The 25767-nt window shown below is 38.4% G+C and overlaps 1 protein-coding gene and 1 pseudogene across 2 annotated transcripts; both read left to right on the forward strand.

Moving 5' to 3' along the window:
* LOC115757297 overlaps nt 1-25767 on the forward strand; it is a 54668-nt pseudogene that overhangs the window by 6343 nt on the left and 22558 nt on the right.
* On the forward strand, nt 1019-25705 carry LOC115757292 (B3 domain-containing protein Os03g0212300-like). Of its 2 annotated transcripts, none has more exons than XM_048285112.1 (6): nt 1019-1235; nt 1684-2083; nt 2433-2533; nt 24203-24446; nt 24967-25139; nt 25253-25705. In XM_048285112.1, the coding sequence occupies exons 1-6, from the start codon at nt 1092-1094 to the stop codon at nt 25520-25522; spliced, it is 1332 nt and encodes a 443-aa protein (XP_048141069.1). In that variant the 5' UTR covers nt 1019-1091; the 3' UTR covers nt 25523-25705. The 2 variants fall into 2 exon arrangements, with proteins under 2 accessions (XP_048141069.1, XP_030553333.2); XM_030697473.2 differs by lacking the exons at nt 1019-1235; nt 1684-2083; nt 2433-2533 and adding exons at nt 22317-22486; nt 22930-23329; nt 23667-23767.

The raw sequence follows: 25767 nt of genomic DNA on the forward strand, positions 1-25767 counted from the left end.
TCTTACTTGGTGCAAAAATTCTCTCCACTACCTTTTTTTGTTGTTGAAAAACTTCTCTTTATTACCTTACTTACCATAAACAATGACAAAAACAACAAATTAACTAAATAAGCTAAAAACATTTAAACATTAAGAATAATAGTAACTTTTTTTCTTTGGTTATAATTTACTTTTCTAATCTTAAATTGTTCACCTCTTATACATTCTAAATAGAAACCACCACCTCCCTTAGCAAAATTCACGTCCTGTCGCCGTAGTCATCACGGTGGTTCCATTCATCTACGTTGTGCAAATTACGTCTCTGTAATTGAAGAGAAAATATTTAATGGTTTGCGAGTTGCCACATCAGCAGCTGACCTAGTGGGTGCTTATTTACTAATATCATAACTTGAAACATGGCCATTGACTTGGAATAAAAAAGAAAAAAATCTTATTTTTGCTAGAATTTTAAGAATTTCTTTTGTTACAAGAGTGAATATCGGTACCATGCCAACTATGGGTGTCAAAAAAGCTCGCGCCAATCCGACCTGGTCCGACCCTACCCGCCCTAGCCCGAAAATTCACCCTAATTTTTGGGCCTTTCGAGCCGGCTTGGTAATGTTAAGATCGGGTCGGGTCAGGGCGACACGATTTTGGCTCTCTGTTTTTCACGCATATTTTTTTTTTAATTTATCTTATTTTCATTTTATATTTTTTATATTTTTTCATTCTATGGACATATCAAATGACTTTGATTCAAAAAAAAACCGACCCGGCCCGACCCGATCTTGCCCGAAGAGGATTCCGGCCTGATCGGGCTTGAGCATTATTCAGTTTCGGGCAAGCTCGGGCCGGGCCGAGACCCGGCCCGTTGACACCCCTTGCCAACATACGCGGTCCTCTCCAACGGCTAACTATTGAAGAAACGAATTTACACATTTCGATGACTATTCTGATTCTACTTTTCAGCAAATCAGGAGAAGCCACGTGTAAAGATGACAGTACATTGGAGACTAAAAGGACGAAAACGCACCAAGTCATCGTCTCTTCTTCTTCTCCCTCCTCCTCCTCTTCGTCAGCAGTCAGCCAGTCACGGTCACCGGCGGTTGATCATGGCTTGCCGTAGCCAACAATGCCGTCGTCGTCGCCGGAGAGAAGGCGAAGGTGCCAAGCAGGAGAGAACTCTTGCTAGTCCACCAAGCCGTCCCCACTTCTTCAAGATCGTACTCTCTCAAACGCTCGAATCGGGAAAGCTTGTAAGTTCGTCCCCGCTTCGCGGTTCGTCACATACCCATCAATCATCAGGCGTCTCTTGTATTGCACTTGGCGACTTCTTGAATGAATTGTCACAGCTCAAGCTGGTTCGTCCTTGACGTCTCTGGTTTGCAACGAACTGTCTCATTCTAGCAAAAAGGGCAAAATGAAAAACAAAAATCGAAGCTTTAAGGCCAAGTTCATTCCCTTTTTTTTTCTGTAAACAAGGTAATGGGTATGTCTAAATTTTTTTTTTTTTTTTTAAAGTTGAACATGACCCGCTTGTTAGGAAATCCGTTTATAATATGTCGTGTTATTTCTTATGCTAAAATCATCATTCATCTGCAGGCTAATATATGTAAAGTTTCCTGTTTTTTTTTTTTTTTTTTGGCAATCTTTGAATCTAGCTTTATACAAAGGCAATGGATTTACCATAAACCTTCACGACAGGGAATTCCAAAAAGCTTCTTAAGAAGATATGGAAAAGACCTCGAGGGTTCGGTGCTTCTCAAGGTTCCAGGTGGTTCCACCTGGCCTGTGGAACTAGAAAAGAGGGGCAATGACATGGTTTGGTTGTGGAAAGGGTGGCGAAAATTCATGGAGCATTATTCGATCGGTCATGGTCACGTCACAGTCTTCAAGTATGAAGGGGACTCCATTTTCCATGTGATAATATTCGATAAGAGTGCTTCCGAGATCGATTATCCCTTGAGCATCGAAAGTGATCTATCAGGCTCTGAGGGCGAATTGCTCTTGCGAAAAGAAGAAAATTTCGTTGAAATTGAGGACTCAGAGGGTTTCGTGCCTTGTCCATGGCCAAGTCCAAACAGCTCGTTGCGAGAATTTGGAGGTGTGACTTGTGTTCTAAGTCGGGTTTCTTCTCGGCATTACTCTCTTTCCTGGGTTCTTTTCATGTTTCTTCAAAACTTCTAGTAAGCCTTTTTTATATGTTGATTGATGAAGTACGTGGAAAATGTAGTCAATTACTTGCTTCTAATTTGAAGGTGATGAGGAATTTACCACATCACGTTATCTTTATCTTGAGTTTATGGATGACATTGTTTTTCCATCGCTGCCAATGTCATTACCAGTAAATTGATAAAATCTACTGTAGTTCTCATCTCTTATGTGCAGACAAAATTAAACAACTTGGATGCAGATAGTAAGTCATCTTGAGCTGGTTTTCTGTGGTTCTACAGGTCAAAGGCGTTGTACTGCTCTTGAATCAGCCAGCCAATTCGAGTCGGACCATCCTTTTTTCAAAATGGTGATGCGGCCTACTTATATTCAGAGTCATTTGGTACGATCCAGAGCTTTATTTGTTGGTGGCTATCTCGAATTCAACATGGTCACTCTTTGTATATAGTCTTATATTCTAGTTTTTACCAAGTTGATTTGGTTTGTGTAGGAAACCACATGACATGTTGTTTTGCTTGAAATGGGATAAGTCATACTCAAATATGAATCCTATCAATGTCTTGTCTGAAAATTGATGGCTTAAGTTTTTGTCCATGAGCATATACTTCGCCATTTAGATGCGAAATCGCAGGTTAATTGGTTATGAGGTAAAAACGGTTGATTCAAGCTCCTGAACTTAGCAAAATTTGATCATAAGTCTACTTCTCTTGCGTGTTTCTCTTGTGAATGTATCCTTGTTGTGTCCAATTCCTTAATCATATATTGGTTGTTCAAACACCTACTTGGCAGAACATTCCTGGTGGATTCTTTAAGGAACATGTCCAAAAGAACAAGAAGCATGCGACTCTCAGGTATTCCGACAGATCGTGGCAGGTGAAGCTGATGCGCTATGAACGCACACATGTGGCATTTCTCACTACCGGTTGGTCCTCATTCGTGAGAGAAACTGATCTTCACGAAAGAGATGTCTGCGTGTTCGAGCTCATTGATAGGGATGAAACAGTGTTCAGAGTCTCCATTTTCAGCAGCGATGGTAAGGACTGACCTGATTTAGTTGATTGAGATGAACACTAGAAGTGCCACTTTACCCTTTCTGGATTACCAAAGGCCAGTGTTCCTAATTGTGACTCCTTTGTTCAGTTCAGTAGTGATGAATCCATAAAAAATGCACTTTTTCTGTTTTTCTCCCCTAGTTATGAGCCTTCCAATATGATGAACTCTTCTGTATGATTTGTGAGGCTCATAGTAATCAAATGCACACTCGCTGATGGCGCCATATTCAAATCTAAATTTTCGGGTGTCAGTCACTAGTTGCTTTATAAGTTATGTTTCTGCTAATATGCTTTCTATTCTTAATCAATTTTCAAATCCTAATAAACCTTTTATGAAGCTTTTTCTTTGTTCATGGATGAGATAATTCGATGGGAGGTGTGAAATCTACTTGGTTACATCTTCTGCGAAGAGCGTGAAAATGATCATGCATATTGATTTGCAATCCATGCTAAATTCTTTCAAGGTCAATTCATGATATGAGAATTCTCGTCTTTGTATTGCAGGTCGGATCAAAATCGCACAGTCTCAATGCCGAGAGAGCTCTTCAGAGCCAGCTTTCCCCAGTTCTCCATGTCTGAGCCCTGCCACTGCACACGAAAAGGCTTGCAAATTTGAATCAGAGTATCCGTTTTTCAAGATTGTGATGTCCCCGAGTCAGTTTAGCAGAAATGATGTGGTAAGCCAGAGCTTAACTAATCTACATCTTATATGCTTTCGCTCATGAATTTGCATGCTTATATTATGCTCGTTTCGTATCATTGGTTCGTCATGAAACTACTACGTGAGCAGACCGTTCCGTGGCAGTTCATAAAGACATACATTCTGAAAGACCATCGAATGGCTACTCTTGTTCACTTGGGCCGATCATTTGAGGTGAAGCTCCGGGTCTATCAACGCTCTTACAGTGCATCCTTGGGGGCCGGTTGGTCCGCGTTCGCAAGTGAAGCTTGCCTGCACCAAGGAGATGTCTGTGTGTTCGAGCTCGTCAATAGGGACAATATCGTGTTCAGAGTCTCCATCTTCAGGAGTGCGGATGAAGAAGTGATTTGCGTTGAGGGAGATTAACACTGGGAAGTGTCGCGCTTTAGGAAAGTTTTCGGTGCTGGGAGGAACTTGAGGAATAAATTAGCTAACACTATAAGTCATGCTACCTTTTCCTATAACTGTGATTGCAAATCAGATGAATGTAAATATTACTTTAATCAGAACGTTCCTGAGCAGAGTCATTGATGGTTTAGGAGAAAACAGGGGAAGAAGGATGTCTTAAAGCTCATTTTCTCGCCTGTTTTCTAGGGGAAGATGAGTTGCAGAGATGGAGCCGTCACGCAGTAATCTCTTAAATGATGGTAAGATGTGAATGTTTCGGTACATGAGCTGGCATAAGAGAGAAGCTATGCGAGAAACAAGAGCTTCTACTTTTCCGCTCGACGTTCAGGCAACCCAATTCTTAAGCCGACTAAAATCTAGCGAGGCCTTGCCCAGGGGGAGTGATGGTCGCCGGTCCCAAGCAAGGGCCGGCATCATCCACATCTAGATGCCCTCGCCCAGGTCGGTGATGCCTCGCTCTGGCCTAGCGACAGCTAGCCACCCTCAACGAGGGCCAGCGACGTCAGCGCGATGGGCGGCAATAGCGTCCCATGGGCACCTACCATTCTTTTTCTTTTTCTTTTTATTTTTCTTTTTCAATGTTTTAATTAAAATGTAGATCTTTTTTAGTATTAATCTAATTCAAAAACAAACAAAAGAAAAGAACAAACAAACAAACAAACAAACTGAAAAAAAATATAAAACATAAAAAATCCAATAGAGAATATAATCATTAAATTATTCACATCAGCACTAACGTCCACGTCCGGCATTTCCAACCATAATTTGACGGTTGGACTCATTTGACAAAGCATGAAAATGTCTAGGAGTCACTAGCAAAATTTTTTTTAAAAAAATTGTGATTGAATTGGCAAAAATACAATAGGTTTAGGACTTTTTGAATAATTTTTCCTATCAAGAGAGGTAAGTGAACCGTGATATTATTTGGAAGAATTATTAGGAGATCAGTTGATTTATTAGGCCCTTATTTTATGGATAGACACTTGTTATTTAATAATGAAATAAAGTTGTTTTCACTTTTCAAAAAACTAATTTTTTCTTTTTGAAAACTGGATATTCAAAATTGAGACCCTTTTCTTTAAGCCAATATGTGTCTTTTGATTCGTGAAATAATTAATGTTAGAAAGTTTCAATAATAGAAATAAGGTAGTGATTCCGTGATACCAGTGCATAGTAGGAATAGCAATTAAATAACTATTTAACAATTTTATTTGCATGATAAAAATGTTTTTTTTTTAATGAATTAGATAGACATATGCACTAAAATTGAGGGTAGTACAATGTTGTTCTTCAAGGTTTCCACCTCTCCTGTCCATTCGAACAATTTTGTTTATTGGCTTTTCTGCATGAATGCATACCATATCTACAGCAGAATAACATGTTTTCTATCAAAATCTTATTTTCACTTCAGCAGCATAACAACATTTCTATTTAAATGGGAACTTATTTTCAAAGAGCTCGTTATTGGGGATAATGAAGCAAATAGTCCCTAGACCTTGATCTAATGTGCAATTTTTTTTTGAACTTTTGATTCATCCAGTGTGGTCCGTGAACTTTCAGCCCTATGTTGAAATGTGGTCCTTGAATTTTTAATTTGTTCAATGTGGTCCTTGAACTTTTGGTACATGTTCAATTTACCCTTTGGATTATATAAGAATGTTCAATGTTGTCTCAAATTTTACATTAATGGAAGGACAACATTGGACATTTTCACATAATGCATGGACCACATTGAACATATATAAGAAGTCCATGGACGATATTGAACATATAAAAAATTCAAGGGTCATATTACACATTTGGCTAGATTGGAGGGACCATATTGAGTAAATTAAAAGTTCAACTACCCCATTGCATATTGAGTCAAAACTCAAGAACCGTTTATTTATGTCATTTTTCCAAACTATTTACTAAAGAGAGAGAGGGTTGGGGTGCATACCTGGACAAGGAGAGCGTTAACATTACGAGGGAAATGAGCAAATGAAATATTCATTTATAAGGCTAAAATGAAAGTAAAAGATAGGGATGAGCAAACTGGATCAGCCCGGCCTGGACTGCACCCGATCGCCATAATATATATAATTATATATATACACAATTATAAAAAAAAAATTTGAAGAACTAGTTAATCTAATGTCTCCATCTTATGCTTGACACTCACTACTCTTCTCTCGCTCGACGATTGCGTCTCACCTTTGAAACACAGCCTACGATCATGTTTGTTCGATATATAGTCTCCGATTGTATTTTGTCTTAACTTAATCTGTGTTTTTCATTGACTATATTATGCAAACCCATTGTTTTGTTCGCACTTGGATTCAGTAAAGTACAAGTGTAGTCCCACTTTGAGCTTGATTCTTTCAACTCGAAGAGAATGATACAGGAGCATAATCCTGTTTCAATTTATTTCAAATGTTTTTCTTCCTAATTTAGTCTTTTCTCATTATTTTAGGATTATAAGTACTCATGTGATGGTTGTACAATAGTCATGTATATGTTTTATTAGGTTGGATTGTTGAGATTAGAAGTTGTTAATTTAGATTCAAGGGTTAGATTTCTATAAGTAGTTGGTGTAAGCGTTCCTCTTGGGATCGGATGGACCACGGATCCCGAGCCGGTCCGATCCCCGATCCCAAAAATTTGGGGATTGAGATTATTGGTCTGGTCTTCAATTCCATACCGAGATCGGATCGGCCTGGACCATGGACATCCCTAGCAAAAGGGAAATGCTTCCCAAGATGCCCAGGATGCTGGATAGTGGACCTAACCGGCCCATTCCAATGTGCCCAAGCAATGGGCGAAAATGGATGTTGGGCTCAACCAGAGTCACGCACTCGCGCGTTTTGGCCCATTGTGGCCCAGTCGCCACATGTGACGCTACAAGCATTGCGCCACATGGAACGACGCTCAGTTGGCACTGGAAGTGTTGCGTGGCGTAGTGTGATTACCCTAAATCCTTAGTTAGCTTTTCTGGAAATTTTGTTGACTAGTTATAAATTGACGACAATATGATATGGCAGCAAGTTATACCTGAATTAAGTCTCGGTTGTTCTAAATACAAGAGAAATTGGGACCGAACGAGGACAAGAGGATGAACGTGTGGCAGACGGTTTGGACACGTGTTAAAGGGGGGGAAACATATCAAACACACCGAAACGTGTTGAACACGTGTCAACACGCAAGAAGGCGGTGAACACGTGTCGACCACCGATGTGGCGGCGGGACACGTGTCATTAGGCGGTCCTTCGGCTGCGGAGTCGTTCAAAGCTGACTGTCTTCACTCTGCTTCTCCTATATAAACCTCTGACATCAGTTTATTTCAACGTACGATTGTGAGAACGCACTGTTACCCGTCCATCGTAAACCCTCAAGCCGTCCATGCCTCTTGCCATCCACGTCTGCCGTCCATGCACTGATCCCCGTTCACGCTCTTGCCCTGTTGTTGTTCGTGCACAAACCTTTTGTCCATCGTCTACAGATTTTCGAGATTTCAGTTGAAAAGACGAGTAGATTTCTAGCTTTTGTAACTTGTTTGGATTGATGTTAGAATCATACATCGATGGTTTGAAATCCTGATTGTATCCTTGAATTCTCGTCCGTTATACATGATTTCTACATTGAATTTTTGAAAAAAACAAAAAGCACAATCATGAGAATGATGTGATTCATTGATTTACATTAAATCTTCCAAACGCTGATGAGGGTAGGATTACATTGTGTATGCATTGCATGGCACTTCACGATAAAACAAGTGGTTATCTCGTCGTGAGGTTTATCCGATGATGCCTCGTGAAGTCAGTACAAAATCGGGATGCCTCCGTTATGTGATTCGAGGATGCCTCCGCTGGGTTCACTGTGTGATTCAGAAAGGATGGTCTCTTTGTGAGCCGACATTGCTTTGCATACGAAACCAACGAGATTGGAAGAGAATCTCATGCATATATCATCTTGTACATGCATTGAAATTGTGATTTATGAATGCTATGTTCTGATTTCAATACTTCCATTCTATTGGGTTATACGTTCTTTTGCAAAGCGATTGAGCTTACCCCTCACGGGATAACTATTTTTCAGATTAACATGTCGGCAACAAGGAGTAGCCCATGGATGTTGATATTGAATATGAAGCTGCCGAAGATGCTGTTAGGCTAGGAGTAGTTATCGCATCTTGTAGCTCTCCCGGAATCTTTGAACTTTTGTAAAGAATCGGCTAAAAGATGTATATACATACATATATATAATATGAATTTGGTATTGTGTGGATTTGTTGTTTGTGAATCATGTGTGTCATCCGATTAGTGAAAATATGAATGGTCATACCCTATATATAGGTGTACCTACCATTTGATGTTTTGTATTCCATGCACTTGTGACCCTATGGCCACTTTGCTTGATTTTCTATTTTAGAGCTTTCGCATGCATTAGGTACTCTGACTAATGAAAGATTAATGCAAAGAACGAGTAGTAGGCCTTATGATGTGGCGCCACTAGGGCCCTACACGCGCCAACGCCACGAGCACCCCAAATACTTGATTACTCGCAGCGTGTTGCATCAGCAATTTTCAATACTTTTCATTTGTTTAATCAAGTCCTCCTATTTTCACAATTTTTCAAGTCAAGTACCTCAGACACCAAACCCGACTAAATTAAGATGTCATATATGCGGAACAATGCCAAAGTACAGTGCGGAAAAAATATGCGGATGCCAACATGGGCGTCCATAGAAAACTTTAGCCAATGTAGACAATTTCAGAATGCAACATGGATAAAATTTAGCTAACATTGATGATCATGGGGGACGTTCACATTGGAAAAAGTTTACTTACATTACAAGACTGCGTCATACGACGGTAACACCAGTTGGCTTCGGTGTTAGAGAGGACTTGATTAAAAATTTGTGAAAGTAGAAGGATTTGGTTAGATAATTTTAAAGTACACGAACATGATTAGAAATGTGAAAGTATGGGGTTCGCACAATAACACTTTTGCAAGTGGATTTCTGCTTAAGAAGTGCTTCTAAAGCAAAAATTCTCTTGGTAATGTAACTTTTGAAACAAAGATTCGTTTGGAAATTTTTTTATTTCTAAAGTGAATTTTCACTTCTAAAGTTAATTTTTCCTCCATTTGAGAAGTTAAAAAAATTTGTTTCCCAACTCAAGAAATACTTATTTCTTGGGCAAAAAAAAAAATAAACATAACTCAAGAAGTACTTCTCGCCTTACCTTTTTTTCGACCACACCCGCCTTCGCCGACTTCGGTTCCCCCCCTGCTGAGGTCGGGACCACTGCCACCCACCACCAGCTGTCGGCGTTGCCCCCCATCATCGCCCGTGACCACCGCAAATTGCTACCATCACCCGTTGCCCACTACCGCATGCGGCTGTCGCCACTCGCCGTCGCTTGCTAACAATCACCCATCACCGCCGCCTGCCGACCTCCACCGGTAGCCTCTGACCTCCCGTCGATCTCCACCCATCATCGCCCGTGACCACCGACTTTCGCCGACCTCCACCCACCTCCAATCGCGACCACCACCCCCCGCTACAACCACCAACCAACACCCACTCCGACCACCTGTTGCCCCCCACCGCCAACATTTGACCTCCACGCTGTCCGCCGCCGTAGTCTAACGCTGACCTCTGCTAGCCGCCGCCACCAAGTCACCATCTCCAACCAACGAAGTAAAAAATAAATAATGATTTTTTGTTTTAAAAAAAACTTAAATAATATTTTTAAAGAATAAAAAATATATTGTAAAGAAATTTAAAAATTTAAAAATGAAATAAAAAAATTTCGATTGTCGATAATATTTTTTTCATAAAAGATTTTGTGTTAATAATATTTTAGAAGTAGAAATGTTTAACTGTTATAAAATGAAATTTTCTAATCACAAATTAACTTCTAGAGCAAAAATAGAAAAATCAACTTTTGATCAGAAATTGATTTTTGAAGCAGAAGTATTGCTATGTGCATCCATAACGACCAAAAGCAAAATATATTAAAATAATAAATGATTAAATTTGATTGAGTGCAACTGCTTTTGTCGGATCAACACGATTCTCGAGTTGAACGAAAGCTAGCAAACGAAAATTCCAAAAATGCGTATCTGAATAGACTTTAGCATCATGGGTTCCGCCAATGAGCCAACTAGATAGAAGTGAAAAGTAACGATACCTCTCTCTTAAGAAAACTCCTGTCGAAGCGATCCTCGAGGGATTGCAAAGCTTACAACCAAATTAACGTGATGTCATTATTTAACCCATAAAAACCGCAATTCTCTCCGACTTCATCAAGATTGAATGACTACAATCAAAGTCGCGATATTGAATGATTTGGCCGCCCAAGTAAGCAAATTTGTGCCATTGGCAAGCTTTGACAATGCTGTGCGACCAAATTGGACCACTATGTCGAGGTGTTTATCGAGTTTGCATTGTGTTATCAAAATATATTCAAACATAGATAAGTAATTGTGCGCCTACGGTGACCACGAATGTCCGTTCATCCTTTGATGGCCCATATCTAGGGTGACCTCTCATAGCGTCATTGGACTTGAGGCCAAATGTGCCGTTGAACACGTACACATAAAGAAAGGTTTATATCGCGAAAAATCTCAATTTGGTACACGTGCGACAACTTTATCATAAATTATTTTTTTTATCATCAAAAATCTCAAAGCTAGTACACCTATGACATATTTACCTTTCGTTAATTTTCATTAGATTTTACCATCAAATTACTGAGTTAAATGATATATGGTTGTTAATGGGTGTATCGATTTGGGATTTTTGTGATATCAACCCAATTTAATAGAGTAACATAAAGTAAATTTGTCACAGATGTGTCGGTTTTAGCTTTTTGATAGTCAATAAATTGGTTTGGGGTGCAATTTTTCACTGATATATTAGTTTGAGGTTTTTCCGTGGCATTGGACTTGCAGAGAACAAAAATTTGCATGAGAAAAAAGAAAACTTTGAAAGCTTTATGAGATGGAAAGAAGGTGAATTTTCAAAATTTCTCCAAATTTCCTTTCCTCTCATTTGTCTAATTGTCCAAACCAGAATGAAGATTCCAAATAATTAGTGGATAATCTTGTAAAACAACATTTATTTTGGTTTCCAGCAAAACATAAAAAGGAAACCGATGATGTATCTGTTCCTCTTCTTTTTTCCATTTTAAATTTTCCTTTGTCTTTTTTTTTTTTTTTTTTTTTAATTTATCCAAACGAATTTCTATCACAAAAGTATTCGATGTTGCTATGTGGAAAGTATTGGAGGTACGGTAAGTTGATGTTATGGTAGATAAAACGGTATCTGAATCTCATTTGGTAGAACCAATATGAGATATGATGCTAAGCCTTCAAGAGTTAAGAACACGTCAAAGGAACATTAGCAGTAAATATCTCGTGGGCACTCATTTAACAGATATACACTCGTTATTTAATAATCAAAAAAGAGATTTTTCACTTCTCAAGAATAAATTTTTTATTTTGAAAATGAGTGTATAGGTCGATCTTCAAAATTGGGACTTTTTTTTATTAGACTATTTGAGAAGCTCCTTATCGGAAGTACCGACACACTCCGAACGCCTAACTATCGTGTCGAACATTCTTTGACACTCTTTCAACATTCTTTGATATGCGATTGTCACGTGGTCATCTTTTCGGACATGCCAGCAACACATGAGTCTAGCATCCCTACACACCATTTTGACAAGCATAGGGTCATTTTTAAGTATTTTCAATAAATTATGGGTCAAAAAAATGTATAAATACTTAAGTCATATACCCAGCCACTCCAAAATTAATATACCTAGCCAACCCCCAAAAAATATAATCGTGAATCCCTAATATAAAAATAAGAACAAACTCGCTACTAATATTTTTATGCACATTTAATAAACAACATGTCGGAATTCTCAATTTTTTTAGAAATAACATGCCGATATGTCGAGTCATGTCGCATGTTGCGTGTAGCGTGTCGGTGTCGGAGCTACTTAGCTTATCTACTCATTAATATGACTCGCATATAGTGCAATGGACTTACGCCCTTACACGTTGTTTGATTCGTGGAATAAATTAATATTAAAATTTTAATAATGTAAATGACATAAGAGCAAAGTAGGAATGTAATAATAAGGGAAAAGTGTCCTCAGCCTTTTGTATTGAGGTCGGTTTAGTCCTAAATATTTTGTATTTATGCCAATTGAGTCAATCCAGCCAATTTTGATGAGAAATCACTAACGAGGATGCCGTCGTCCTACGTAGTGTGACCAACATTGATGTTGGCATTTTTTTCCCACAAATTTGAATTTTTTTTTTTTTTTTTTTTTTTTTTGGGCCGGCGAGGGCATCGAGACCTCAAGTGCTCTCCCTCTCCTAGATCCGGCGAGGGCATTTGGGCCCCGCCGACCAAAGGAAAAAGATAGAAAAACATGATAAAAAGTTCTTTTAAAAAAAGTCCAAGTTAGCGTTGGTCACGTCACATAAGATAAACGACGTTCACTTCAACTATTTCCTATTAAAATTGGCGAATTGACTCCATTGAAACAAAGGTAGAAGGTTTATGACTAAATTGGCAAAATTGAAAAATTTAGAATTGCATTGACATCAATGCAAAAAGTTTAGGACTTTTTAAGCACTTTCCAGTAATATTAATGAAAGAACTATTTTCTACTTACATTTGCAAGATAATATTGATTTCCTTTCAATGAATCAGAATGTAAGGAAAAATTACCCAAAAAAACTTATGGACTTTTGTGGTAGTACAAGTTTGCTCCCAAACTTCCTATCAATACACAATATAGTCCTGAACTTTGGGATAAGTACATCATGAGTGCCATAACTTGTGTACGGCGTTCATTTGAGTACCATAACTTTCAAAATGTTCACTTAAGTGCCATAACTTTCAAAATCGTTTACTTGAGTGTCATGTCGGAGCAAAATTGTTCACTTGAGTGCTACAGCAACTTTTTCGGCATGCAACATCAGCTTTTTGGCGTGCCACATCATCTTTTTGGCGAGCCACATCAGCTTTCGACTATGCCACGTCAGATTTTCAACTGCCACGTGACATTTTCCGACGTCCGCGTCAACATAGCACTCAAGTGAACGATTTTTGAAAGTTATGGCACTTAAGTGAACATTTTAAAAGTTATGGCACTCAAATGAACGCCATACAAAAGTTATAGCACTTCTAATGTACTTTTCCCCCGAACTTTTGTTAACCTAGTTATTTTTTTTCATTTAGCATGTGCAATGCACATGATTTTTAAGAGGTAAAAGTACATTTTCATCTCACTTGGTGTAAAAATTCTCACTATTACTTATTTACCACAAACAATGACAAAACATACAAAATGAGAGAAAATTAAATTAACAAAAGCATTAAATTAACTAAATCAGCTAAAAAAATCAAACATTATGAACTAGGCTAGTTAATTTTAATTAATCTGATAATTTATTAGCCAAAATTTAATTTTTAGGTAGCAACAACGACTACATCATCCGACGGTTGCTCCAACCGGATAAAATTTACATAAGTAAAAGGGCTTGACTAGATAAATTTAAAATACAGGGAATTGACTAGACACATGAAAGTATAACGAAGAAAAGTAGAACTTTTAAAAACGATAGATGACTAAATTTGATTGGGTACAACTTTTTCATTTATTATATGAGGAGATGAACGAAAGTTAGCGAACAAATATTCCAAAAATGCAGAACTCCGGAAAAGTGTCAGCATCATGGGTTTTTCATGAATGAGCCAAGCGGATTGAGATGAAAAGTCACGATACCTCTCTCTATCGAGAAAACTCCCATCGAAACGATTTTCAAGGCACGGCAAAGCTTTAAACCAAATGAACGTGATCTTATTACTTAATCTTTAAAAATCCCAAGCTGCAATATCTAGAGTTGTGCATGGTTTGGGTCGGTCCGATCTCGGTATGGAATCGAGGATCGGACCGACAGTCCCAATTACCAAATTTTCGAGACGGGGATGAGACCAACGGTCCAATCCAGTCTCAATAGGACTACTAACACCAGCTACTTATAGAATTCTAACCCTTGGGTCTAAACTAACAATTTATAATCTCAATCATCCAACCTAATAAAACATACACATGATCATCGTACAACTATCACATGGGTACTTAAATCCTCAAATAATGAGAAAAGACCAAATTAGGAAGAAAAACACTAAAAATAACTAAAACAAGACTATGCTCTTGCTCATTTTCCTCGAGTTGGAAAGAATCAAGTTTAAAGCGGGATTACAATTGTACTTCACTAAATCCAAGTGCGAGAGGTGAGAAGAGCGTCGACGACAACGAGCGAGAGGCAAGGCCGAGAGAGCAGCTAGGGAAGAGGCGAAGGCAAGAGGAGCAAGCGGCGAGTAAGAGCTGTGTTACAAAGGTAAGACACGAGTGTTGAGTGAAAGGAGAGAAGTGAGTACCAAGCAGAAGATGGGAAAATTAGGTTAACTAATTCTTTAAAATTTTCTATTTTTTTTCTCATTGTGTGTGTGTATATATTTGGGTGGTTCGATTTTTCGGGAGATCCGGTCCGAATCATAGTTTTTATTGAGTTTGCATTTTCGATCAAAATTTGTTCAAACATTGATATAAAATTGTGCGTCTAGCTTTCGGGGCTCATCTCATAGCGACATTGGGCTTGAGGCCAGCCGCGCCATTGAACACGTACACACAGAGAATGAAAATTTGCATGAGTTAACAAAAAGACAATTTTGAAAAATTTCTGAGATGGAAACATTGGAAAGAATGTGAAAACATTAGCAATAAATATTATAAAGGTCAGTGAATCTTATTTGGAAGAATTAATATGAGATACGATGCTAATTATTCAATTTTGAGAGTTAAGAACACATCAATGTATAGGAATATTAGCAACAAATATTTCGTGGGCACAAATTTAACGAATATAAACTTGCTATTCAACAATCAAATAAAGCGATTTTTCACTTCTATAAAAAAAAAAAATTCTTTTGTGTATTGCTCGGTCTTCATAATTAAGAGTTTTTCTTTATTAGATCTATTTGACAAGCCCCTTACCTACTCATTAACAAGACTCACATATAGTGCGATATACTTATACCTCACAAGGCCACTACCCTCGACATCCACCTGGGTGAGGGCAGCCCTTCCCAGTCGAGTCCAAGCGAGGCTAACGCCCTCAACGACCACCCGGGCGAGGGCAGCCCTTCCCTAGGTGAGCCCAAGCGAGGCCATTGTCCTCAACGACCGCCTGGGTGAGGCGAGCCCTCACCCAATCTAACAAGGGTCCACCTCACTTGTGGCTAATGAGGCGAGGCCGCCCGGCCCTCGCCGGTGGCCGGTTGGTCTACAAAAAGGGAGGGAAAAAAAGGAAAAACAAAAAGGAAAAAGAAGGGAAAAAGGGAAAAAAATCAAATAATATAAAAGACAAAGAACACCCTTGGTCAATCCTTTCTTTGAAATAACGAAGGCACTTCATGTGACGTCCTCAAATTCGACCCTATTTAGAATGTAATGAAGTGACGATTTTTAATCTATGCACTATTAGTAATTTTCGCTCCGAATTGATAACTCGTGAGAGGCTAACCAAAAGAAAAAGGCTATTAAGAATTTAAGTACGCACGACCCGAGAACTCAACCATGGACTGACAAATTGACCACAAGGATTGACGAGGGACAATTTTGAGCCATAAAGACCGATCAAGGAACTGCTATAGAACATTTTGACAATGGTATACAATCGTAGCAGCAGTGATTCCGCTTGACCGTTGTATGGATTACAAACGATCCTAAACCAATTCCTAATGATTATGTAAATTAGAACTAGTAATTAATCTCTCGCAGTTACATAACAACCGAGGTCATCCATGGTTTGAGAAAGCTTGAACGTGGATTGATGTCGAATCAACTACGGAGTTGAATATGTATAACTCTTGGAAGCCGCCTGTTAGCTCGAGATGAACTATAGTCGCAATCAATTAATTTTTACCATGGAGTAGAATCCGAATATAGGTATTGAATCTTCAAGAATCTCATGACCAAACTATTGGATGTTGCCTCATTGAGCTACATATTTATCAATTTCTCGATACTCTCTGTTTAAGGATCAACGGGCCGAGATTTGGAGCCTATGAGAAGGCGGGTTGGACGAGGACCCATTGGGCCTCAAGCCCATGTACGGTTTGGCCATTGGGCCCAAGCTAAGCCCAATTGGGCCCAAGTAAGCCCACTAAAGCCCATTAAGCTTTCTAAAGCCCATTAAGCCATTGTAAAGCCCAAACTCTATTCATTTGAGCCCAATCTAATTTATACGAATTCGCACAAAATACTAGCTCAAATACGCATATAGTACTTCATACTATATTTTGTGAAATTTTCAAAATATTCTTACCTTGTGAAATTACATAAGTGCCCTTCTTGCATTATTAGCAAGAAACAAGGCACCATCATGAGAAGGAGACTTTTTGGCCAAGTCTTTCAAGAAGATCACCTCTTGATCTTATCTTGGGGAGTAAGCTTTGAGGAGATAGGGTTTGATTCTCTCTCTCTCTCTCTTCTCTCTCTCTCTCTCTCTCTCTCCCAAAATCGCCCCTTTCTTCCTCTCTTTGCTCTCTCACGTTCAGCCTCTTTTGCTACTGTTTTACTTATTGAAATCACCAACAAGCGCTGATGTGACCTCCCGCTGCCGTTCATTATTTTTCTAGCTATTTCCGTGCCGATTAGAGCACCGTCAAGCCAAAAACAGCCCCCTCCGGTTCTTTTTGCTATTGGTCGACTGTCTTAGGTGATTCCAGATTGTTGTCGGACCAAGCCATGCGTAGCCCTTGCCACCGCCGACACGCCGGTGTCCTTGAATTTGTGATTGGGTGAGTTATCACCATAATCCCTTGATTAGTATATTAAACTCGATTAGGATGAGTTTAGATTAATCTAAGTATGTTTAGTACTAATTTAATTAGTGATCAGTCGAGAGGCTATCATGATAAGTGATAAGTAGGCTTGATAAGTTGTTGAGGATGCAATAGGCTATCGGTATTTTATGCTATAAGCTATCGAATTTTATGATAAGCTATTAGTATTTTTATGATAAGCTATCGTTATTTTATACGATAAACTATCATTATTTTTATGATAAGTTGTCAGCATTTTTATAATAAACTATTGATATTTTACGATAAGCTATCAAGTATTTTTATGATAAGTTATCGGATTATTTAAGAATTATTATTCTCTAATTAAGTAAATTAATTTCGATAGTTAGACATTATATTTATTTATGTGTTATTTTGTAGTATCTAATATTAAACTATGATGTCGATATTGGGAATAGCCATATAAATTGGCTTATGTACTAAATTGATTGGCAACTTTCAAGGATGGTGATTGAATTGTATGTATGTGATCACGTGTAATTTATTTATCGCATATTTGATCATGTGCAATTTATTTACTGCATACATGACGTAAGAGTTGCATCAATTCAAGAATTCCCGGATAAGCCGGAAGACTCCCATAGAAAAACGGGCGCGCCCTTGATCGACCGTGATTGATTGAAAAGATAAATACCCAAATAAGTCGGAAGACCCTCATAGAAAGACCGGCGTGCCCTCGATTAGCCGTGATTGATCAAAAGGATAAATATCCGAATGAGTTGGAAGACCCAAGTAGAAAAATGGGCGTACCCTCAATGGGCCGTGATTGATCGAAAGAATAAATCCTCGGTACAGCCGGAAGACCCCTATAGGAAGACAAGCGTGCCCTCGATCAGTCGTGATTGATTGAATAAATAAATATCCGGCAGAGTCGGAAGACCTCCGTGTGTGAACGGACATGCCACGAGTAGCCATAATGATGAGAATATGCTTGAGCACACTATGCACGAAAAAGTGACATATGTTTTGATTGTGCCATTCATTTATTGCATTATACTGCATATATTGAGTTATAACATGCAAGGCGCGTGCCAAGGCACGTAAAGTTGCATATGATTATATGATAGTAAACTCGTATATATATTGTATTGCATTGCGAGTTCTAAATGCATCCGAGCTGAGTTGACCATCTAATCGAGGTTTAGACCGTTAACTTGCTGAGATTTATTCTCATTGTTGTTGTTCTAAACATTTTTAGACCCCTGAATATGACCCGTCCGTAAGACAAGGAGGAGTCTCGATCCGGAGCCTCCCCGAGTTATGAGTAGTGGTGAAGGCTTATCTTTTGGGGATGTCCTTGTTGTAGCGGAGTTAAGTTAACCCAACCACCCGCTCCTTTTTGCATTTGTGGTTTAGTAGGGAGTGGCCTTGTGATAAGCCTATATATATTGTAGTACTCCCGGGGTTAATGGTAATTAAATAAAAAGTGCTTCCGTTGTTTGTTGTTTTCCTTCTAACTATCCCTATTGATATGTTTGTTCCGTCCCTTCTGCGTACGATTAATTGAAATATAAAAATTTTAAATGGGTAGGTGACGCATTGTTGACACCTAAATTTTGATTTTTCTTAAATTATTCATTTTTCATAAAAAAAAAAAAGAGAATTAACTTTAGTTCTCACCAAAAATAATTTTCATGCATAACATATTTAATTTTTCTCAAGCATTGCATTAACATTTGTTTGGATCGACGGTAGAAAAATGGAGCTTAAATTGACAAGCGGTGGACCCGAGCTTCCATGTAATTTTTAGCAATAATTGGAGGAAATCCTCGAAATTTACAATGCCATTAGGGGGTTACTTTCATTGTCGGTATATAGCCACAAAAAAAATTTGAGAGGACGGAAAGAAATATTGCTCAGACATAGTTCACCCTATTATTTGAGCAATATATCTTTTATGAAAGCATGGCACGTTCTTCTTGAGGGCATATGGACTTGCAATACACAAAAAATAATAATAAAATAAAGAAAAGAGATATCTTCACGTGTCCATGGGCTTGAGCAGAAAGAAAAAAAAGCCACAAAAGTAAACAAAATCTTCTTTCTTTCTCATTAACCTAGACTCTGTCGCTTATAAATGAGACCCATGAGCGATTGAAGAGGGGGTCGGCAATGTTCTTTAAAAAAAAGGGAGAGCAAACACGAGAGTAGGAGAGAGGTGTCTCTTTGGTGGTTTTCATCCTCGCTCAAAGGGTTTCATCCACGGAGTTCACGGCTACGCACTCAAAAGAGTGTTCCACGAGAGAGTCAAAGAATTCTCTGACATCAACACTTGTCTACACAAGTTCCCAGGGGGGGTGGCATTAAGATTAGTCAAATTCATATACGTGAGTCCAAGTGCTGTTTGCTCCTGCTCATTCTCTCCAATTTGTCCACTTGTGCTCGCACATCCATATTCACGAGCCTTTTGACGATCTCTCCAAGGAACAACCACGTCGCTCTCTTCATAGGCCTACGCCAACGACCAAGCAGATTTCAATTCGTGCTAAAGCGATCAATGAATTCCGACCAACGTCATAATAATCGTTCATCATCCGCGCAAGAGCATTCCCGAGCACAGCCGTGAAGTGTTGTCGTTCTAAGGAGTCCCAAACTCGTGGTTGTTCCGAGGATTCCCAAGCCGAGCGTGCCTCCTGGCCTAGGCGATCGGTCCAAGCTTGGTCGTCAAGATATTAGTAGTTCGAATTAGGAGAGCGAATCTTGGCAAAACAATTTGTTTAAGGTAAATTTCCTACCTTGGACTTTTGAATATTTTATTGCTTATCTTGGAATATATTTGCATATTTTAAACATATCTTGCATATCTTACCCATATTGCATCAAAGTGGATATCTTTTTCAAAATGCAGGTAGATTAGGAAAATTTCCTTTCCTAATCCGCAACTTGTCACATGACCGAGAAAGTCCATCTTGAAGATTATTGATGGAATACTCGATTAGGCAAGGATTTGAGTTCAATCGTTAATCGTAAGATTACGAATTAAAGATTGACTCAAATATTCGCGAAATATTTCAAAACTTGATTGATATATCCACTTTCTTGATTGACATTGATTGGCATATTCACTTTCCTCATTTGATTTGAATTGTTTGATTGTCATATTTTTTTAGAATATCTCCGTCGTATGATGTAATCTCGAAAATTCTAAAAGATTTGCATTCATCCATTTTCCATATTTAAAAATTGCATATCTTTTAACAATAACATCATGTAGATAATTGCATATCTAATCCTTTTTGTAAATATTTAGGGTAGATTGCATCTTAGAATAGAAATTGCATGTTTAAATAGAATCTTATGTTTAAAATAATATATCTTCAATAAACTAGGGTTTAGGTCAATGTAAACTCTAAAATATGCAAGATAAAATTGTTTTGACATAATTCTATTTTAGGAAATTAATTCATCCGAAAATATAAAAAAAATCATTCATCCTTGCCACGTCATCCATGCCACGTATTACATGCCACGTTATCTATGCCACGTCATCTTTGCCATGTCATACTAGGTTGCATTTTAGCTTAAATTGCTATTAGAATTGCATGTCTTCGTTTTAATTAATACACGTGTCGTGTTATTTATTCTGGTCCACGTGCATTCATTTAGTTTGCATGTAATCTAGTTTAGTCTTGCATTTAATTCATGCCATTGTATAGTGTGTCTCTCATGCATTCTATAAAAATCGAAATTGAAAAGAACCATCTTATGTGGCGATGCTCCCTTGATTATATTGACTGGATATTCATTAATTGATTGTGCACCCGTGATAACCTTTGTTAGTGGTTAGGTTAAAATCATTAATATTGCCTTTCAATGTTTTTCATGAATAAAATGGTACAAAGGGCGTTAGAGTATCGGTATCAGTCCCCGAACCTCGTGGATAAATAGTTCTCGTTTTTTTTGGTTTTATCACTACCTAATGATTGTGGCGCTCCATTGAATACATTACATGTTCTCATTGCCTGTTGTTTGGTTGGACTTGTGTTGGTTAGTTAAATAATTAACCTTAATCCATTAAAATTTTCATTTTTCACGCATCATGGGAAGTCACAACTAAACGACTGCGTAAGGATGTTGACATGCCAATGAGTGTGAGACGTGACACTTTAAGCTTTTCTTTGAAACGAAATCCACTTCATATCCCAAACTTTATTTGAATTTTTTCCAAATACTTATGAACTTTTGTGGTAGTACGTGTTTGCTCCCAAACTTTCATTCATTACGAAATATAGCCCTAAACTTTCGCTAACTTAGTTATATTCTCTGTTAGCATGTGGAATGCACATGACTTTTAAGAGGTAAAAAACATATTTTCATCTCACTTGGTGTAAAAATTCTCTCTATTACCTTTTTTTTTATTTTTTTCTCTCTATACCTTTTTTTTGGTTGAAAAATTCTCTCTATCACTTTACTTACCGTAAACAATCACACAAACAACAAATTAACTAAATAAGATAAAACCATCAAACATGAAGAATAGTAGTAACTTTTTTTCTTTGATTATAATTTACTTTTTTCTAATCTTAAATTGTTTACCTCTTATGTATTCTAAATAGAAACCACCACCGCCCCTAGCGAAATTCACATTCTTTTACCGAAGTCATCACGGTGGTTACATTCATCTACATTGTGCAAATTATTTTTCTATAATTGAAGAGGAAATATTCAATGATTTGCGAGTGTCATATCGCCAGCTGACATGATGGACGCCTATTTACCGATAATCCACTCATAACTTGAGAAATGGCCGATTGACTTGGAATAAAAAAGAAAAAAATATTATTTTTGCTATAATTTTAAGAAGAAAAAGATATCTTCTCCTCATTTTGCTAGTTTTGGAGATGGTCCTCTCCAACGGCTAGCTGATGAAGGATATATAAGAAATAAAGAAACAAATTCACACATTTGAATGATAATTCTAATTCTAATTTTCGCCAAATCAAGAGAAGACACGTGTAAAGAGAACAGTGCATTGGAGAATGGAACGAAGTAAAAGCACCATGCCATCGTTTTCTCCTCCTCCGTTCTTCTTCCTCCTCTCCTCTTCTTCAGCAGTCAGTCCGTCGCAGTCACCGGCGATTGACCATGGCTTGCCGGAGCCAACAACGCCGTCGCCGTCGCCGTCGCCGGAGAGAAGGCGAAGGTGCCGAGCCGGATATAACTCCTGCTAGTCCGCCAAGCCGTCCTCATTTCTTCAAGATCGTACTCTCTTGCGCGCTCGAATCTGGAAAGCTTGTAAGTTCGTCCAAACTTCAACGTTCGCTCCGTACCCATCAATCATCTTCACGACATTTTCGATCTCGCCTCCACCATCACGCGTCTCTTGCATTGTGCCTGGCGTCTTCTTGAATGAACTCTCACTACTCATGCTGGTTCGTCAAGGGACGTCTCTAATGAAAACAAAATGAGTAAAAGCCTTAAGGCCAAGTTCATCTGGGGTATTTTCTTCTTCATTTTTTCTGTAAACAAGGTAATGGGTATCTCCAAAAGGATATTGAGTCTGGTCTTACGAGTTTATATATGCGGCGGATTTTTGTTAGAAATTGAACATGACCGCATTGTCTGTGGAAATTGTTCATCTACGGGGTAAAATGTAAAGAACCCTGTTTTTCTTTTTCGGCATCTTTGAATCTAGCTTCAAATAAGGGCAATGGATTTACCATAAATATTCATCACAGGGAATTCCAAAAAGTTTCTTAAGAAGATATGGAGGAGATCTTGAGGGTTCTGTGCTTCTCAAGGTTCCAGATGGTTCCACCTGGCCTGTGAAACTAGAAAAGAGTAGCAATGACATGGTTTGGTTGTGGAAAGGGTGGCAGAAATTCGTGGAGCATTATTCGATTGGTCATGGTCACCTTATAGTCTTCAAGTATGAAGGGGACTCGGCCTTCAATGTGATAATATTCGATAAGAGTGCTTCCGAGATTGATTATCCCTCGAGCATCAAAAGTGATGTGTCAAGCCCTGAGGGCGAATTCCTCTCACAGAATGAGGAAAATATCATTGAAATTGAAGATTCACAGGGTTTCGTGCCTTGTTCGTGGCCAAGTCCAAACAGCTCATCACGAGAATTTGGAGGTGTGAGTTGTGTTCTAAGTTGTGTTCCTTCTCAGCATAACTCTGTTTCTTCTCATGTTCAATTTCTTCAATACTTGCTATTTTCATATGTCAAAGTGATGAAATATGTGGAAAATGTAGTTAATCATTTACTTCTAACTTGAAGGTGATAATGAATTTGCCACATCAAGTTATCTTTAGCTTGAAACTGTGGATTGCATTATTTTTCCATCTCTGCAAATGTCATAATCACTAAATTGATAGAATATAGAGCAGTTCTACCTCTTAAGTGCAGACAAAATTAAACAAATTGGATGCAGAGTAAGTCGTCTTGAGCTGGTTTTCTGTGGTTCTACAGGTCCAAGTTGTTTCCCCGCTCTTGAATTAGCCAGCCAATTCGAGTCTGACCATCCCTTTTTCAAAGTGGTGATACGGCCTACTTCTCTTCAGAATTCTTTGGTAGGATCCGGAGTTTTATTTGTTGGTGTCATATGCCGAATGCAAACATGGTCACTGCTTGTATTTCGTCTTATATTCTAGTCTTTACCAAGTTGATTTGGTTTTGTGCAGGAAACCACACGACATGTTAATTTGCTTGAAATGTTCATGGGATAAGTCAAAGTTAAAGTATGAATCCTATTTATATCTTGTCTGAAAATTGATGGATTCAGTTTTTCCCATGAGCATATACTTCCCCATTTTAGAGGCAAAATTGCAGATTAATTGATTATGATTAATGACTTCCATAGCAAGTAAAAACGGTTGATTAAAACTCCTGAACTCAGCAAAATTTGATCATAAATCTATGTTGCTTGCGTGTTTGTCTTTGTGAATGTATCGTTATTCTCTCACCTTTTTTGATCATATAATGGTTGTTCAAACACCTACTGGCAGAGAATCCCTTCTGAATTCTTCAGGAAACATGTTCAAAGGAACAAGCAAATTGCGACTCTTAGGTACTCAGACAGATCGTGGTATGTGAAGCTGAGGAGACATGAACCCTTAGATATGGGATGTCTCTCCATCGGTTGGTCCTTCTTTGCAAGAGAAACTGGTCTCCATGTCCGAGATGTCTGTGTGTTCGAGCTCGTTGATAGGGATAACATTGTCTTAAGAGTCTCCATTTTCAGCAGTAATGGTAAGGACCTGATCCATGTCGATTGAGATGAACGCTAGAAGTTTCATTGGACGAAGTTTAAATCACCACTAGGAACTCAGCATTCCACACAATGACTCCTTTGTTCAGTTCAGCAGTGATGAATCAATTACAAGTGCATCTTTTGCTGTTTTTTGTTCCTAAGATATGAGCCTTCGAAGATGATGAATTCTTTATAATAAATCAAATGCACCCTCGCTGATGACGCCACATTCGCATCTAAATTTGCTGGTGTCAGTCACTTGTTGCTTTTAAGTTATGTTTCTGCTGATGTACTTTCTACTCCTGATCTGTTTTCCAATCCTAAAAAACCTTTTAAGAAGGTTTTTGTCTTGATGAAATAATGATTTGGGAGTTGCCAAAATCTACTCAGTTACATCTTTTAGGAAGAGCATGAAGTCGATCATGCATATTGATTTGCAATCCATTCTAAATTCTTTCAAGGTCAATTCATGAGAATTTCATACCGGTGCTTATGAGAATTCTCCTCTTTGCATTGCAGGTCGGATCCAAATCAAACAGTCTCAATGCCGAGAGAGCTCTTCGGAGTCAGCTTTCCACACATCTTCATGTCTGAGCCCTGTCAATGCACATGAAAAGGCTTGCAAATTCGAATCAGAGTATCCGTTTTTCAATATTGTGATGTGCCCTAGTCATTTGAACAGAAATCATGTGGTAAGCCAGAGCTTAACTTATCTACGTCTTCTATGCTATCGCTCATGAATTTGCATGCTTATATTATGCTCGTTTCTCATCATCGGCTCGTCATCAAACAACTATGTGAGCAGACCATTCCAAGGCAGTTCATAGAGACACACATTCAGAAAGACCGTCGAATGGCGACTCTTGTTTACTTGGGGCGATCATTTGAGGTGAAGCTCCGGGTCTATCGGCGCTATTACAATGCATACTTGGGGGCCGGTTGGTCCGCATTCGCAAGAGAAACTTGCCTTGATGAAGGAGATGTCTGCAAGTTCGAGCTCGTCAATACGGACAATATTGTGTTCAGAGTCTCCATCATCAGGAGTGCGGATAAAGAAGTGATTTGCGTCGAGTAACAACGGGAAGCGTTGCAATTTAGGAAAGTTCTCGCGTAAATCTTTGTTTTCTGTTAATTGCTAATCAGATGAATGCAAATCTACTTGAATCAGAAGGTTCATGAGAACAGTCATTGATGGTTTAGAAGAGAAACAGGGGAAGAAGAATGTAGTAAAACTCATTTTCTTGACCGTTTTCTAAGGGAAAATGAGTAGTAGAGACGGTTACATTACCATTTCTCAAATGATAGGAAAATGTAGATATT

This window comes from Rhodamnia argentea, chromosome 9 (assembly GCF_020921035.1).
Source record: "Rhodamnia argentea isolate NSW1041297 chromosome 9, ASM2092103v1, whole genome shotgun sequence".
Classification (NCBI taxonomy): Eukaryota; Viridiplantae; Streptophyta; class Magnoliopsida; order Myrtales; family Myrtaceae; genus Rhodamnia; species Rhodamnia argentea.

What these genes read in the sequence shown, in the direction of transcription:
- LOC115757292 (XM_030697473.2), top strand. Translation starts at nt 22,337, where the DNA reads ATGGCTTGCCGGAGCCAACAACGCCGTCGCCGTCGCCGTCGCCGGAGA. An exon ending in CTCCATTTTCAGCAGTAATG is followed by an intron (nt 24,447 to 24,966) that starts GTAAGGACCTGA and finishes TTTGCATTGCAG; the next exon opens with GTCGGATCCAAATCAAACAG. An exon ending in ATTTGAACAGAAATCATGTG is followed by an intron (nt 25,140 to 25,252) that starts GTAAGCCAGAGC and finishes CTATGTGAGCAG; the next exon opens with ACCATTCCAAGGCAGTTCAT.